The sequence below is a fragment of the Tachyglossus aculeatus genome, chromosome 1 (assembly GCF_015852505.1).
Source record: "Tachyglossus aculeatus isolate mTacAcu1 chromosome 1, mTacAcu1.pri, whole genome shotgun sequence".
Taxonomy (NCBI): Eukaryota; Metazoa; Chordata; class Mammalia; order Monotremata; family Tachyglossidae; genus Tachyglossus; species Tachyglossus aculeatus.
The window spans coordinates 53,968,452-53,986,698 of record NC_052066.1 but is presented as its reverse complement, the minus strand read 5'-3'; the positions used below and the strand labels follow the sequence as shown (position 1 = coordinate 53,986,698).

General features: G+C 40.7%; 1 protein-coding gene across 4 annotated transcripts in view; it reads left to right on the top strand.

Moving 5' to 3' along the window:
* KCNMB2 (potassium calcium-activated channel subfamily M regulatory beta subunit 2) overlaps nucleotides 1-18,247 on the top strand; it is a 314,334-nt gene that overhangs the window by 274,337 nt on the left and 21,750 nt on the right. For 3 of the 4 annotated variants that reach the window (XM_038747314.1, XM_038747321.1, XM_038747299.1), the window contains exons 3-4: nucleotides 12,656-12,826; nucleotides 15,581-15,776. In XM_038747314.1, coding sequence (XP_038603242.1) covers nucleotides 12,656-12,826; nucleotides 15,581-15,776 — 367 coding nt within the window. The remainder of the gene's footprint in view (nucleotides 1-12,655; nucleotides 12,827-15,580; nucleotides 15,777-18,247) is intronic. The other variant, XM_038747306.1, reaches the window with a different exon arrangement.

The window sequence follows — 18,247 nt, the reverse complement described above, 5'->3', positions numbered from 1 at the left end:
TCAAAGGTAATGCTATCTCCCTCTGATGAGTTATCAGCAATGTTTAGGACTAGCAAGATTCAAATTATTGATAAAGAGTGAATAATCTCTGATACTTGTAAAGTTGAGAAGTTGCTAAAATTGCTCTCTGGAAAGCAGACTAAGAGCCGTTAGTGACTCGATATGGGACAGCCTATTTTGCTTATAAATGGTCATTTTAGTTAGATTCATCTTTATGTGCAATAACTCTTTGAAATATTCCTTGTCTTTCTTTCTCATTCATCTCCAAGCACAACTCTTCTACAGCAGTTGTTTACATATGACACATAGAACATGCTTATACCAAACTGATTTTCAGTGGTGGATAAAGCAAAGCAAACTAATTGTTTTCCAGAAAATTAAGGAAAGGTATGGTGCTAAGAGGGGAGTTTTCAGAAAGGTCCCTAGGAGGAGACCTGTGGTTTAATTCCTAGAAAAACTGCAGACTAATACAAGAAGTCAATAGATAGACATGCAATGACTTTCCATCTGGCTTCTTTTAGAAAGAAAGCTTATAAAATCACTCTCCCTGGTCAAGTGAAGCAGAGGAGTAAGCAATTGTCTGGTGTAATAATAATAATAATAGTGACAGTATTTCTTAAACACTTACTATGTGTCAAGCATTGTGCTAAGTGCTGGGGTAGATACATGGTAATCAGGTTGTCCCAGGTGGGGGTCACGGTCTTAATCCCCATTTTATAGATGAGGTAACTGAGACACAGAGAAGTGACATAACTTGCGCAAAGTCACACAGCTGACAAGTGGCAGAGGTGGGATTAGAACCCACAACCTCTGACTCCCAAACCCGTGCTCTTTCCACTAAGCCACACTGCTTGAATAATCTAAGTCATAGAGGGATTTCTGTAGTAATTATCCACTCTGGACTGATCAAAGTCCCTGAATAACAGTTCTCTCTCCACTTCCTTCGAAGAGTTGTAAATATGGCTTAAGTATGTCTCTTTTTTCTCTCTGGCTATATTTCCAACGCAAACCCAGATCAAAGCAAACTGCATATGCCAAACTCCAATCCAATCTGGGCTGCCTGTCTACAGAGCACAAAACTGACAAAGTTATAGCTCCCTGGGGCTCCTCAGAGAAGGGACCCCAAAATACTCTATCAATACTGTCCCTTCTGCACTTGGCTAATTGTGTGTAATTTTGGTTCTTGCTGAATGGTGATTTGAAAATAAGGTAGTACAGGACCAGATGCAAAACAATAAGAATCTAATAACTGCAGTTTTATTTGAAAAACACAAAACCTAGCAGATGGAATAACCGAGGAGAGAAGAGCTCCCTATCTCTGCTTTTCCACAACATAACCTTCAACAAATCCCTTTAAATTTCCTCTATATCATTAATCATGTATGGGTCATTATACTATCCAATATAATAAAGATACTGAGGGATCATTGAATAAATGGCTGTAAAGTAATTTTACAGTGTAAAGAGCTTCATATTTATCCAAATTTTGGGAAGCATATTTCTAATTTTATCAATAATTGCCAAGCAGGTCATTAGACATCTTATAGCTCCTGGGCAAGTTTTGCAAATGGCAGAGATAATTAAGCCAATCAATGCTGACCTTACTACTCATCTATGCAGGACAATAGTAGACAATACGACAGCCTTGTATTAGCTAACCATGTGGAAAGAACATGAAAATTACATCCAGTAAAAGGCAGTGATGCCCATAAAGCCAGTGCATCACTAGGTCACATTTTAAAGACTTCCATAAAGATATAATAAACCATTGTCTTCCCACTTCTAAGGCAATCAAATGAGTTAGCAGTTTTGTTTCTGTAAGGGCAACATTACCTAACAACTCTATTCATTCCAAGTCAACTGGCATTTTTTAAAAAAATCTATGGTTCTGTGGGCATGTTTCTTCAATGAATTGGCCAAAGGAGACTTGAAACAAGTCTCTAACCTTAAACAACTAGTTGAACCATATTATTATTATTATTTGTTTTAGAAAGAGATATTAGAGCCACCTGCATCCGAATTAGGTAGAAATTGGTAGGAACAATGGTCAGACTGTTTGTCTGTCCCCCCTTACCCTCCTCCCCTAAGGTTAGCTCATTCACCACTCTGCACTTAGCTTCTGTCTACCTCTCTATACACATGCCAAATGAGGCTAATGTTGGGAAGTCTTTCTATCTCCAGTGACGATGTTTGGACCCAAAAGTTGCACAGTGAAAAAACAGGATAGAAAGAGCATCAATTCGTTTGAAATGTGGTGTCGGAGAAGGCTTTTGCAAATACCATGGACTGCCCCAAAAATAAACAAATAGATTTTGGAGCAAATTAAACCAAAGTGGGCTTTGGAAGGCCAAATGACTTCATTTAGATTAACATTTTTTTTGACATATAATCAGGAGGACTAATTCCCTGGAGAAGACAACAAGGCTAGGAAAAGTCCATGGAAAAGGGGAAGAAGCAGACCAGCAGCTAAATGGATTGAAACCATAACAGTGATAATGGAAGAGCCATTAGCGCGGCTTCAGATTATGGTAGAAGACAGTGAATTCTGGAGAAAATATATCCATAGAGTCACCATGAATCGGAAATGACTTAATGGCACTTGATAATAATAAAAAATGTTACAATACTAATTGTGGTATTTGTTAAGCACATGCTATGGTGCCTAGCACTGTACTAAGTGTTGGGGGTAATTACAAGTTAATCGAGTTGGACAGAGCCTCTGTCCCACGTAGGGTTCACACTCTAAATTGGAGGGAGGAGGATCTAGTCCCCATTTTACAGATGAGGTGACTGAGTCACAGAGAAGTTAAGTGATTTCCCAACATCACCCAGCAGAAAAATGGTGAAGCTCTGAATTAGAACCCACGTTTTTTTCTGACACCCAGGCAAGTGCTCTTTCCACTAAGCCACAAGGCTTCCCTCGTTTATGACAATAACAAGTTCTCTGAAAAAATGATGCTACATAAACTGTGGATGTTATAAGTTCCTCTTTACAATGGCCTTTAAAGTGTTCTAAACTAAGGATCATGTTTTCTACTGCTTCAGTATCAAAGAAACCTGATGATATGGAGAGGCTTTTTTTGTTGTTGGTGGTGGTGGTGATTTTTTTATGGTATTTGCTAAAAACTCACTGTTTGCCAAGCACTATACTAAAGGTTCTGGTACATACAAAGTTAATCAGGTTGTACATAGTCCCTGTCCCACATCCTCCATTTACAGATGAGGTAACTGGTACAGAGAAGTTAAGTGATTTGCCCAAGGTCACACAGCAGACAAATGGCAGAGTTGGGATCAGAACCCAAGTCCTTCTGACTCCCAGCTCTGTGCTCTATCAGCTAGTTGAAGGGAAACTGTGCACTTTTGTTCCACCATCACCACCACTAGAGTTCTTCATTTTACGTAATTGTCCCATAGACCATGCCTGTGAATTACATGTATCAAAAATAAAATGTAAGCTACTCGTGGGCAGGGATAATAATAATAATGATAAGTAGTAATTATTATTATTATTATGGCATTTGTTAAGCACTTACTATGTGTCGGGCACTGTACTAAGCGCTGGGTTGGATACAAGCAGGGTATGAGGGATTGTGTCACTTCTTTTTTTTGCACTTACCAAGTGCTTAGTGTAAGGCAATGCATCCCATGGGTCCTCAGTAAATATTACTGCTACTATGCTAGAGCCACACCAAATCAGTCAGTCAATCAGTGGTATTTATTGGGCACTTGTATATGAGTGTTTGGGAGAGTACAGTATAACATATCTGGTAGACATGTTCTCTGCCCACAAGGAGTTTACACTCTGGACTGTAGTATGGAGAGAATTAATGTTTTGCTAATTTCTACATCAATACTTACTAATGATTCCTGGTTCAAAAACATTTGGCCAGATTATCCCATATGTTTGCAGGGGTTAGGGTAAGGCAGGCTAACAAGTGCTAGCTGCTTACATGCTTAGATTGGGGAAAGAAGCATACCATTATCATCTTTCCCCTCCTGGGAACCTGTAAACCTCAAGACACAAATTTACTTCCAGCACCCCCCAGTGATCATTCCCTTCCCCAGAAGGAACATCTCTGTGCCTCTTTGAAAGTGGTTAAGGAAGCTTCTTCCACACCTGATGATGAATTGGCTTCAATTCTAGCTCTAAGAATAGTAATAATATTGGTTAAGTGCTTCCTGTGAGCCAAGAGCTCTAATAAGTGCCAAGGTAGATAGAAGATAAACAAGTCAGGCACAGTTCCTGTCCCATATGGGGGCTCACAGTCTAAGTGGGAGGAAGAAGAGGTATTTTATCCCTATTTTATAGGTGAGGAAACTGAGGCACAAATAACAAAAGTGCCTTTCCCAAGGTCACTCAGCAGGCCTAAGTCACACACACAAAAAGACAGGATAAGAATGTAGTCTCTCTGTCAACCAAGCCTGGGCTCCTTGCAACATTGCTTTCTCTTGTAGGGGTGAGCAGAGGGGCACTTTCTGCCATAAAGTAATTTCAAATATGCCCACCCTCTATGCATTGAAGGTGAGAAAACTGGGGAGGGATTAGGAGGTATACATTTTAAATCTGTTCATAAAAACATTCTATAATGAGAAGCAACATGGTCTAGTTGAAACAGCACAGAACTTGGATTCAGAGAACCTGAGTTCTAATCCTGAACCTGCCACTTGACTGCTGTGTCACCTTGGGGAAGTCACTTAACTTCTCTATGCCTCAGTTTCCTCATCTGTAACATGGGGATTAAATCCTACTCCCTCCTATTTATATTGTGAACCCCATGTGGGGCAGGGACTGTATCCCACATGATTATCTTGTGTCAACCCCAATACTTAGAACAGAGCCTGGCATGTGGAACCTTCTTAAATCTGACAGACAATTACTCTCTTCACCTTCAAAGCCTTATTAAAAGCACATCTCCTCCAAAAGGCCTTCCCAGACTAAGCCCCACTTTTCCTCATCTCCCACTCCCTTCTGTGTCACCCTAATTTGCTCTCTTTGCTCTTCTCCCAGCCCCAGTCCCACAGCACTTACTTATATATCTGTAATTTGATTTACTTGTATTGATGTCGGCCTCCCCACCTCTAGACCGTGAGCTCATCGTGGGCAGGGAATGTCACTGTTTATTGTTGTATTGTCCTTTCCCAAGCACTTAGTATAGTGCTTTGCACACAGTAAGTGCTTAATAAATATGATTGATTGAATGAATTAACGTTGTTATTATTAGTAGTATTTAAAGGCCTCACATTTAGGAGATTTGTAATAAAAATTTCCCATCCAGCAAACAAAAACTATTCAGCCGAGGCAGATTTCTTCTTTCTCTGGCAGGTTCTTTTAAGACCCCAATGAGCTCTATCTCTCAAACTGAGACCTAAGACAGCCTTGATTCATTCTCCTATTGAGTTATATCCAGTTTTCTCAAATGCCTTCCAGTGCCTTGGAAGCCTACTGTCATTGTTCTCTGTGCACATTCCCAAGCATATGAAGAACATTTATAACTATTTTTGCATTCCAATTTGTTTTTCAATCCTCCATTTGATCATTTTTATATGCAGGCTGCTCTGGAGACATTATTGACTGATTGCACTGTGTCTCCTATGTCTACAGACTGACATAAGTTATGCTGTGTGACTGGAAACTGTTCTAGAATTGTCTCACTTTTGACACCTTCCTATCTGCTTTCATCTGGGAAAAATGCAAATCTCAATAGTAGCTATCAGAGTTAAATACATTTTGATAAATAATAATAGAAGAGTAGTTTCAGATTATCATTTTACATCAGGTCCAGGGAGCCAGTGAAGCTCAAGTTGTCACTTACAGGTATAAAGGGCTTCCCTCCTGGGACATTTAGCTGCCGATCTGTGCTTTGAAAAATAGTGCTCAAAGGGGTCAAGTTTAAAGAATTGGAGTTTGAATAGAAAGTCTTATAATGCCAAAGAAGGATTCATCAATGAAAATGAGACCTAGAGAGAGGGCAAGTAGTAATAATAGTACTAGTAATAATAGTAGTAGTAGTAATAGCAGCAAGAGCAGCAGGAGAACTGTTCATTTCCTCTCACTCCTCAACTCCACCATCCTCCTGTTCATCCCCACCTCACACTCAATCGGACACACATTAGATGCTTAGTACAGTGCCTGGCACATAGTTAAGCACTTAACAAATACCATCATCATTATTATTATTATTATATTTCATCTCTAGTCGCTGAACAATCTCTACCCTCACCAAACTTGAAATTCCTCTATTAGAAGACAACCTTCCCACCTGCTCTCTCTTCCACACACACTCTCCCTGCAAATCGGTCCTGTTCCCTCCAGTCTTTTGACGCCCCTCCAATAGTCTTAAGCCGTCATGACCCATTTGGTCTCCATGCCCAAACTATTTTCTCTTGACGCACAAATTGTAGCCTCCAACACCACCTTCTCCACTGAACTCAACTCCCCTCACTCCCCTGTCCCTCTGCTGATCTCGTACCACTAACCTGCAACCCTGAATCACCTCCACAGTACACTTCCTCCTCTCGTGTCCTTGAACGATGGACTGCTTTTGGAGGAAATCCACACGTCTCTGACTTTGCCCATCTTAAATTCATTCTTATCTCCTTCAGTGCAGCCTGTCAGCTCGTTATGGGCAGGAAATGTGTCTGTTTATTGTTGTATTATACTCTCCCAAGTGCTTAGTATAGTGCTGTGCACAATCAATGCTAAGTACAACTGAATGGATGAATGAATTCAGCCCTTTCCTCTACCCAACAACAATACTTCTCCTTTCTACCATAGCCATTGCCTCCACCAGCTGTTCCAGATGTTTAGCTCTCTCCCCACAACTCCTGTCTCCCCACCTCTACCAGCTCTTTTCCCTAATGACCTGGCCGCATAAGTCATCAACAAAATTAAACCATCAGGGAATATCTTCCTAAAATCTCCCCTGCTCCTCTCCACTCCCCCTCTTTCCCTTTGCCCCTCCCTCTATTCTCTGCAATATCTCAAGAAGATATCTCTCACCTACTCCCAAAATCTACACCTTCCCCCTGCATCTCCAATGCCATTCCTTAGAGAAGAATTAGAGAAGCAGCATGGCTCAATGGAAAGAGCACAGGCTTTGGAGTCAGAGGTCATGGGTTCAAATTCTGGCTCCACCAATTGTCAGCTGTGTGAATTTGGGCAAGTCACTTAACGTCTCTGGGCCTCAGTTACCTCATCTGTAAAATGGAGATTAAGACTGTGAGCCCCCCATGGGACAACCTAATCACCTTGTAACCTCCCCAGGGCTTAGAACAGTGCTTTGCACATAGTAAGCACTTAATAAATGCCATTATTATTATTATTATTATTCCTTCAAACCTTACTAAAATATTTGCTCCCTCCTTTCTTTCCTCCTCGACTGCCGTTTTCAACCATTCACTTTCCAATGACTTCTTCCCCTCTGCTTTTAAACATGCTTAGGTATCCCCTATCCTATCCTTGAGTGAATTGTCTGTACCTACTGACCCCATTCCCCCTTCTGCAATTCTTTCCTTGATCTCCTCCAATTTGATTTCCGCCCCTTAACTCCATATTACAGCCCTCTCTAAGGTCACTGATGACTTTCTTCTCACCGAATCCATCCTAATCCTCTTAGACCTCTCAGCTGCCTTTGACACTGTGGACATTATTTAAACTTGGCTTCACTGACACTGTCCTTTCCTGGTTCTCCACCTATCTCTCTGACCTCTCCTTATCAGCCTCGTTTGAAGGCTTCTCCTCTGCCTCCCACCCTCTGTGGGATTTCCTCAAGGCTCAGTTCTGGGTCCCCTTCTAGTTTCCATTTACAGTGACTCCCTTGGTGAATTCATTCAATCCCATGGCTTTAACAACCATCTTTACAAAGATGTTTCATAAATTTACCCCTCCAACCCTGACTTCTCTCCTCTGTAGCCTCATATTTTAGACTGTGAGCCCACTGTTGGGTAGGGACTGTCTCTATATGTTGCCAACTTGTACTTCCCAAGCGCTTAGTACAGTGCTCTGCACACAGTAAGCACTCAATAAATACGATTGATGATGATGATGATGATATTTCCTGCTGCCTTCAGGATACATCTTCTTGGATGTTCCATGGACATGTTAAACTAAACATGTCCAAAACAGAACTATTTTATATTCCCATCCCTGCCCTTCCCCACCAGTTTTTATGGCATTTAAGTGCTTACAATGTGCCAAACACTATGTTAAGTGTTGGAGTAGATATAAGGTAATAAGATTGGACATAGACCCTGTCCCAAATGGAGCTCACAATCTTAATCTCCTCTTCACAGATGATGAAACTGAGGCATAGAGGAGTTAAGTGACTTGCCCAAGGTCACTTAGCAGAAAATGGCAGAGCTGGGATTAAAACCCAGGTCCTTCTGATTCCCTGGCCCATGCTCTATCCATGCTTCCTTTGCCTTTCCCATCGCTGTAGGCAATACTACTATCCCTCTTATATCACTAGTCTGTTACCTCGATGTTGTCCTCAACTTATCTCTCTCATACAACCCACATATTCAATTTGTTACCAAATCCTGCCAGTTTTACCTGCATAACATCACTACAGTCTGCCCTTTCCTCTCCATCCAAACTGTTACAAGGCTGATTCAAGCATTTCTCCTACTCTGCCTTGACTACTGCATCTGCCTCCTCACTGACTGCCCTGCCTCCTGTCTCTCCCCACTCTAATCCATAGTTCACTCTGCTGACCGGATCATTTTTCTAAAAAAATGTTCAGTCCACATCTCCGCACTGCTTAACAACCTCCAATAGCTACCTGTCCAGCTCCGCATTCAACAGAAATGCCATACCATTGGTTTTAAAGTGGTCAGTCAGCTCCCCCTGTCCTACTTCACCTCACTAATAATAACAATGATGGCATTTATTAAGTGCTTACTATGTGCAAAGCACTGTTCTAAGTGCTGAGATGGTTACAAGGGGATTAGGTTATCCCACAGGGGGCTCACAGTCTTAATCCCCGTTTTACAGATGAGGTAATTGAGGCACAGAGAAGTTAAGTGACTTCCCCAAAGTCACACAGCTGACAATTGGCAGAGCCGGGATTTGAACCCATGACCTCTGACTCCAAAGCCCGGGCTCATTCATTCATTCATTCAATCGTATTTATTGAGCGCTCACTATGTGCAGAGCACTGTACTAAGCGCTTGGGAAGTACAAGTTGGCCACATAGAGAGACGGTCCCTACCCAACAGCAGGCTCACAGTCTAGAAGGGGGAGACAGACAACAAAACAGAACATATTAACAGAATAAAATAAATAGAATAAATGTGTACAAGTAAAATAAATAAATAAATAGTGTGATAAATATGTTCATATTCATTCATTCATTCAGTCGTGTTTATTGAGCGCTTACTGTGTACAGAGAGCACTGTACTAAGCACTTGGGAAGTCCAAGTCGGCAACATATAGAGACAGTCCCTACCCAACAGCGGGCTCACAGTCTAGAAGGGGGAGACAGACAACAAAACAGAACATATTAGCAAAATAAAATAAATAGAAGAAATATGTACAAATAAAATAAATTCATTCATTCAATCATATTTATTGAGCGCTTACTGTGTGCAGAGCACTGGACTAAGCACTTGGGAAGTACAAGTTGGCAACATAGAGAGATGGTCCCTACCCAAAAGAGGGCTCACAGACTAGAAGGGGGAGACAGACAACAAAACAGAACATATTAATGAAATAAAATAAATATGTACAAGTAAAATAAATAAATTAATTCATTCAATCGTATTTATTGAGCACTTCCTGTGTGCAGAGCATTGTCCTAAGTGCTTGGGAAGTACAAGTCGGCCACACAGGGACGGTCCCTACCCAACAGCGGGCTCACAGTCTAGAAGGGGGAGACAAACAACAAAACAGAACATATAAACGAAATAAAATAAATAGAATAAACATGTCCAAGTAAAATAAATTCATTCATTCAATCGTATTTATTGAGCGCTTACTGTGTGCAGAGCACTGTCCTAAGCGCTTGGGAAGTCCAAGTTGGCCACATATAAAGACGGTCCCTACCCAATTCTAATCTACTACAACCGAGCCTGCATGCTCCCTTTCTCTAGCACCAGTTTATTCACTGTGTCTTAATCTCATCTATCTCAATTGAATTGATATGATTCATATGTATGAATTCATGATTCATTCACATGACTAATATGATTGAATGAATGAATACCTTTTGTGCATTTGGTATTCATCTCACCCGCAGCCCCAAAGCACTTATGTACATATCTGTAAATTATTTATTTACAATTCATAATGTCTGTCACCTCTTCTAGACTGCAAGCTCACTATGGGCAAGGAACATATCTGCCAACAGTTTTGTACAGTACTGTAAGAGAAGCAGTGCTTTTTAGTGGATAGACTGTGGCCTGAGAGTCTGAAGGGCCTGAGTTCTAGCCCCGGATCCACCACGTCTGCTGTGTGACCTTGGCCAAGTCACTTAACTTCTCTGGGCCTCAGTTATTTCATCTGTAAAGTGGTGATTAAGAGTGTGAGGCTCATGTGGGACAGGGACTGCATCCAACTTGCTTAACTTGCATCTATCCCAGCACTTAGAAAAGTGCTTGGCCCATAGTAAGTGCTTAACAAGTATCATTATTATTATTATTATTATTATTATTATTATTATTATTATTACTCCCATGTGCTTAGTACAGTGCTCTGCACAGAAGAAGTGTTCAATCATTGGTTGATTGAGGAAAGAGAGATGAATAAGCAGATGTGAAAGGAATACATTTAGTTCTTCCATAATACGTGCTTTTGCTAAACAGTTTCACTAGGGCACTCTTGGGGAATTAGGGCCTGTTTTTCTGACTGTTTGTGTCTACCTGGGTAGAGCGCAATGCACTGTCGGAAGGAATGGCTGTGAGAATGTATGTAGTGCCAAACGAGGTGTACAGACCATAATTCAAGTATTCCTCAATGCAGAGTTCATCAGGAACACAATCACCGTGTTACAGGATAACAGATTATAGTTCTTGGAGAGTCAGAGAAGTCCTAGATGAATGATAGTCCTGAGAGACCTGAAGGAGCCCTAAAGAAGTAACCAAACTCAATGATAAGAAGGGTGAAAATGGTCTGTTTTGGTGCATTTCCCGAGTGTCTAGTGAGTTGCTCAATAAATATATCGATGGTAATGAGGATAAAAAGATACCCATCCTTTCTCGCTCTCAGGTATAATTCTCTATTGATCTTTATATTTTCCTCATCAGTGGATATAAGCCCTCCTTCAGGAATAATCTAGTAACTGTTACATTAATGTATACCAAATGGTCCATTTGATTCACAGAAACAGCATGGTGTAGGGGACAGAGCACAGTTCTAATCTCAGCTCCGCCACCTGTCTGCTGTGTGACCTTGAGCAAGATGCTAAATTTCTCTGTGCCTCAGTTCCCTCATATATAAAAAGGGATGAAGACTCAGAGCCCCATTAGGAACTTGGACTTTGTCCTACCCAATTAGCTTGTAGTTAACCCAGCACTTAGAACAGTGGCTGGTGCATAGTAAGCACTTAAAAAATACCATTTAAAAACAAACAAAAAGTCATATTTCCTTCTACTCCTAAGTCCCAAGAACCCCTTCTCTTTGCTTTTAACTCTCTTCCCCCCTCCTTTTTCTCCATCTGCCACTCTATTTCTAGACCTCATCTTCTCTTCTCCTACCTTCTTTTTGCAGCTGCCCCATTCTCCCCAAGTCTTTTCCCTCTCTTTCCCAGATCTTTCATTCAACTTACAGGCTTTTGGTTTTCTAATTTCCCCATATTACTTATGTATTTCTTCCATTCCTTTACATTAATGGCTCTCTCTGGTAAAAAAAAATAAAATAAAATAACTTATTTGGGAAATGCTGACTCTCCAACTGAAGTAATTGAGGTGTAACGGAGGGCTGCTTAAAAACACTTGAAAGACACCATCCCTGCAATTCTAAGAATAATCATTGTTTTTATTCCATTCTGCCATCACATTCTAAAATGCCACACAGCTAAATGTTGGTGAAATTAATGCCACATCATTATTCCTTCACCTTCATTTTCCTCCTGATTCATAAATCAACATAGATGTAAAAATCAAGTCAAATTTGAGAAAGATGACACTGTTGAGAATCTACAAAAAAGGACTCCTTCATCTGTGAACAGTGGAAATAAAAAAGAAAGCTGGGTCTATGCCTATAGTGTATTGGCATTTATTTTACTGTTGGTTTGCCTCATTATTAAAAATGGGAAAAATGACAAATTGTTACCAAATGACAAATTTCTCAGGGAGCAGAAGGCATGAGATTTTGTGGGTGGGGGAAAAAAACTCATCTAAATAATTTTTAGGGAACGGAGAAAGATGGTTATTATTCAAGATTTGGGGTGGGGTAGGGCTATGGGAAGATAATTTCAAAATATCTAAAAAGTAAATTTTTACATTTATCATAAAAGGGTTTCTGTTTTCGCTCCCTGTTATGGCTTTGGAGTATTCCAGAGGGGCATGTCCTGCTCTATCAGCAGGAATCCAATCGCTGGAGGCTCCTTCTGAGGCTTTCCTGCTCCCGAGAAGGCCGTGGCGGTGGATTTACCCACCCTCCAGGGGTGCGCTGATTGAATGTGAACGTCACATAAGAATGTATTATTTTCAACCTCAGAAATATTTACCAAAAAATCAGGGACCACGACCTCCTGGACAAAAGGAAAACTGTCACTGCTTTGAAAGCTGGAGAAGATCGGGCCATTCTTCTGGGACTGGCCATGATGGTGTGCTCCATTATGATGTACTTTCTCTTGGGAATCACACTCCTTCGTTCCTACATGCAAAGGTAATGTTCTCTATTCTGTTGAGGTTCTTGGAGCCTAGTAACAATAATAGCATTTGTAAAGGGTTTACTGTTTGCAAAGTGCTGAGGTAGAAGCAATCCAATCTAATCAGACATTGTCCCTGTCCCACATGGGGCCCACGGTCTAAGGTGGGGAGTGGCTAGAGCACGCGCCTAGGAGTCAGAAGGTCATGCGTTCTAATCCCAGCTCTGCCACTTGTCTACAGTGTGACCTTGAGCAAGCCACTTAACTTCTCTGAGCCTCAGTTACCTCATCTGTAGAATGGGGATTGAGACTGTGAGTCCCATGTGGGACAGGAGCTGTGTCCAAACCCAGTGTGGCTCAGTGGAAAGAGCACGGATTTGGGAGTCAGAGGTCATGGGTTCTAATCCCGACTCCGCCACTTGTCAGCTGTGTGACTTTGGGGAAGTCGCTTAGCTTCCCTGTGCCTCAGTTACCTCATCTGTAAAATGGGGATTAAGACTGTGAGCCCCACGTGGGACAACCTGATCACCCTGTCTCCTCCCCAGTGCTTAGAACAGTGCTTTGCACATAGCACTTACCAAATGCCATGATTATTATTTTTTAGTATCCACCCCAGTGCTTAGTACAGTGCTTGGCAAATAGTAAACCCTTAACAAATACCTCAATTATTATTATTATTATTGTTTAATCCCCATTTTACAGATGAGGAAACTGAGGCATGGAGAAGTTAAGTGACTTGCCTAAATATACACCCAACAGGCAAGTGGTAAAGCTGAGATCAACAGAACCCAGGTCCTCTGACTCTCAATCTTGACCTCTTTCCACTAAGCCTCCCTGGGCTTTGTTACATCTTCCAGCCTCTTATTCTCACCTTCCCTTCCTTCTCTTCCCTATACCCCCTGGCACCTTATCCAAGCAAATAAAAGTGTGTTACTTATTTTCAGGTTTCCAATTTACCATTAGTTGAGTAACGGGGGTAGAGAAAATGGAAATGCTAGATTCCGAGTAGTTCTGCACCTACCGTGTGTTTATATAATATTCCTCCTATTAGCTCTTGTGCAGCCCACTGATGTCCATAAAAGTGAGGATTAGCTGCCACAGTAAAACACAGCACTAGTTTAATTCAGTAGGGAGACAAAGTAATATCCAGCTATCTACAGAAACAATGTACTTTCAAATGAAAAATGGAGGTTTAATTTAGAAGGAATCAAGCTATTTTATAACAGTCGTGTCTCCATGTAAATTAACAGCTTCATGTTAAGAAACAGAATCCAACTGAAATACAGCAATTTGTTCAAATAGAGACATCACATTTCACAGTTGTTATTGCTTTATTTGGTTTTACCGATGGCCTTCAGTTAGTTTTGTTCTCTCCGAAAAGCTGAGAACTTCGATTCCCTTTCATTCACTGAGCTCCAGAACATCTTCAGATTGACGCATCTGTTCAGAACCCTCTAAAGACTTTGATGGCATTTCCTGAGCGCTTAATATGTGCAAAGTATTGTTCTAAGCAATGGGGAGGTTACAAGGTGATCAGGTTGTCCCACGGGGGGCTCACAGTCTTCATCCCCATTTTACAGATGAGGGAACTGAGGCCCAGAGAAGTGAAGTGACTTGCCCAAAGTCACACAGCTGACAATTGGCAGAGCCTGGATTTGAACCCGCGACCTCTGACTCCAAAGCCCGTGCTCTTTCCACTGAGCCACGCGTCTTCGCTGATGCGATATTTGGTCTGTCAAGTCTATCGATCAGGGTCCTGCCTCTGGCATACAGTTACATAGAAAGACAAAAAAAAATGATAAAAATTGAGCAATGTAGTTCTACCAGTGTGTGTATATTAAGCCCAGAGTAGAAAGGATCCTTTCCTGATCCTCCAATCACTGGAGAAGCGAAGCTTGCTTTCCAATCAATCAATAGTTATCTTCTGAGTGCTTTCATGTGTATTTCACCGTACTAAGTGCTTGACTGCCTACGAGAGAATTTATAGATGTAATCACTGTCCCGGAGATGCTAACTCCTGCAGCTTTTAGAACACTGGAAATGTTGCACCTGTTTGAGCTAAGAACAGTTTCCCTGAGCAATGAGTTACCTAGAGACTGACCTATCCAAGAAGTAAACTTGCATTTTTATTATATTGTTATTGTTATATCCGTATATTTTCTCCAACAGATGATGAGCCCATTATGAGTCATATTGTTTTGTATCTCTCCAGTGGCTGGTGCAGAACTGTGCACATTATAAGAGTTTAATGAATGTTAGCAATAATAATCATATTAAGGAAGCATTAGATTGCCACTATGTCATTATATAATTATAGAGGTTTATCACTGATCGTAGAACAATCCATCATTTATTTCAGAATCTCTACCAAAATAACTGTATCCAATAAGCAACTGGAAATTATCTACAGTTCTCCTCCTTCCAGGTTACAGGACATGAAGATTTCGGCCATGACTAGTAATCCCTGCAAAGAGGTTTCTTTTCTAATGAACGTTCTGAAAACATATTTACAATTAGACAAAGCAGGCCCCACTGAAATCCAAACTACATTCACTGGACACAGTTCTAAATGGACCATCCTGAACCAAGTAAAAGATCTGATACAATTAGCAGTCTTTATGAAAGGCCAAATTCGTAAAATTAAACTATATCATCTCAACTAGTTAGGGTAATTCAGAAGATAATGGTGCAAGAAGAAAAAGTTTTAATTGTGCCTATTTCTCACTGCAGTTTTCAATATGTTTTCTTTCACCTTCCGTTTCTCTCCCTAGTGTGTGGATAGAAGAGTCTCAGTGCACACTGCTCAATGCATCCATCACAGAAACATTTAATTGCTCTTTTAGCTGTGGTCCAGACTGCTGGAAAATCTCACAGTATCCCTGCCTGCAGGTCTACGTTAACCTAACTTCTTCTGGGCAAAAGCTACTACTTTACCACACTGAAGAGACGATGAAAATCAATTCAGAGGTAGGAATGTGACCCGCATCCTATTTCCAGTAGATTTCTAGAGGCTAGTAACTCTTGCAAAGCTTCCAAATCCCAATTTATCTACCTCCCTATTTCTCTTTTGTCAGTTTTCTATAGGGAAAATGCCGGCGGGAAGCAGGCTTGGCCCCATTCACAGAGCTCTTTATTTAGCACTTGCACATATCGGATTTATTTCTATGCAAGTAATGGATAAGTCATTTCCCCATTTTGCAAGGGGACTGCCTTAACCTCCAATGCCTTTTAGAAGTGTAAATACCATATCCATGGTTACTCTATTCCTTGTCAGAGCCTTTCCAAGATAGTACAAAGTTCAGCAACCAAGCAACCCAAGAGCACAATGTAATGATTACCACTGATCTATAGGTGAATGTCATGAATCTCTGGTTGCCTTGAAAATGCTTAATAAAGACACATTTCAAGTGTGAAAACTATTTTAAAATTAGTTAGGCCCCTAAGGACAATTCAGGTTTCTCAAACAGAATAAACAGAAATTCAGATTGCAAATTCCAGAGCTCTCAAAAATCCAGCACTTTATTTTTGTACTAACACACAGCCTAGGGAGTCAGTTAAAATAATCTTTTAAATTGAAAGCAATGTTTTTAACTTCAACTAAATGTTCCATGTTGTTCCATGTGGAAAGACTATCTAGAGTCAAAAGTACGATGTGAATAGTAAGGCCCATGCTTTTCTTATGTTTCATGTCTTTACATTTTTGGTTGGTGCTAAACTACTTAATGATTTTTTGCTAAAAATTATTTTCTGCCCCTACTAGATAATTTTAAAAGTATTTTTCCCCTAACAAAACCTTGCTTGGAGATATTTGAGAATGGAATAACCTACTCTCTTTATGGAAATGTTTGGATACAGTCTTCCTTGGAAGTAGTAAATGGGTAATTGGTCTCCTAAAGTCCTTTGCAGCCTCAAAATTCTACATGCACACCCCTTTTCAAGAAGAAAAAATATTACGTTCTAGACTGTAAAGTGTCAATTTCATTTGAGTCAAAAAACGCTCTATATTTATGAGAATTAGAATGTTAGAGCTTTCATAACTAGATAAGATGTCAGCTTGGCTAACCTGTTTTTGTCATTTTAATTTGAATTTATCATATTTCTACTGGTGGTAGCTATTCACATGACCAAATTACTTTCACATATTAAGATAAATTGATATAATTATCTGGACAGTCTGACGTGAACCCAAGCATGTCTTTGAAAATAGTCTTGCCTTTGTGGAATTTTCATCACATACGAATGTCATATTTATCCTTCCCGTGGCAGGAATTAGATTTATTCCAGGTACATGAGCAAAAGTCAGTGGAATCCAGCCTGCACTGGTTGCAGCAGCTCAAAGTAACACTTGCTTACAAGAATTTAGGGTGGATACTTCTATTGAGGATTCAGTAAATTGAATAGCTCAGAATATTTCAGGAGGCTATTGGAACATTTCTATTTTTTTAAACAGTATTTATTAAGAGATTACTCTGGGCCAGGCATTGTACTAACCTCTGGGATAGATACAAGCTAATCAGGCTGGACATAGTTCATGTCCCACAGTCTTAATGGGGCTCACAGCCTTAAACCCCATTTTACAGATGAGGGAACTGAGATCTAAAGAAGTTAAGTGATTTGCAGAGTTAAGTGATTTGCCCCACTTGTTACACATCAGACAAATCATGGAAATGGATTAGAATCCAGGTCCTCTGAATCCCAAGCTTGTGCTTTAATCACTAACAATAATAATAATGGCATTTGTTAATGCTTACTATATGCCAAGCACTGTTCCTGGGGGATACAAGGTAATGAGGTTGTCCCACATGGGGCTCACAGTCTTAATCCCCATTTTACAGATGAGGTAACCGAGGTACAGAGAAGTTAAGTGACTTGCCTGAAGTCACACAGCTGACAAGTGGCAGGGCCGGGATTGGAACCCACGATCTCTGACTGCCAAGCCCAGGCTCTTTAGAGAAGCAGCGTGGCTCAATAGAAATCAATCAATCAATCGTATTTATTGAGCGCTTACTATGTGCAGAGCACTGTACTAAGCGCTTGGGAAGTACAAATTGGCAACATATAGAGACAGTCCCTACCCAACAGTGGGCTCACAGTCTAAAAGAGCACGGGCTTGGGAGTCAGAGGTCATGAGTTCAAAACCCAGCTGTGTGACTTTAGGCAAATTGCTTAACTTCTCTGTGCCTCAGTTACCTCATCTGTAAAATGGGGATTAAGACTGTGAGTTCCACGTGGGACAACCTGATCACCTTGCATCCTCCCCAGCACTTAGAACAGTGTTTTGCACATAGTAAGGACTTAACAAATGCCATTATTATTATTATTATTATTATTATTTCCACTGAGCCACACTGCTTCTCTGACCATATTAAGGCCACTATGCCACTAGGCCTAACCCATATTGCTTCTCTATAAAGGACAATGTTTCCCTTAATCTACAA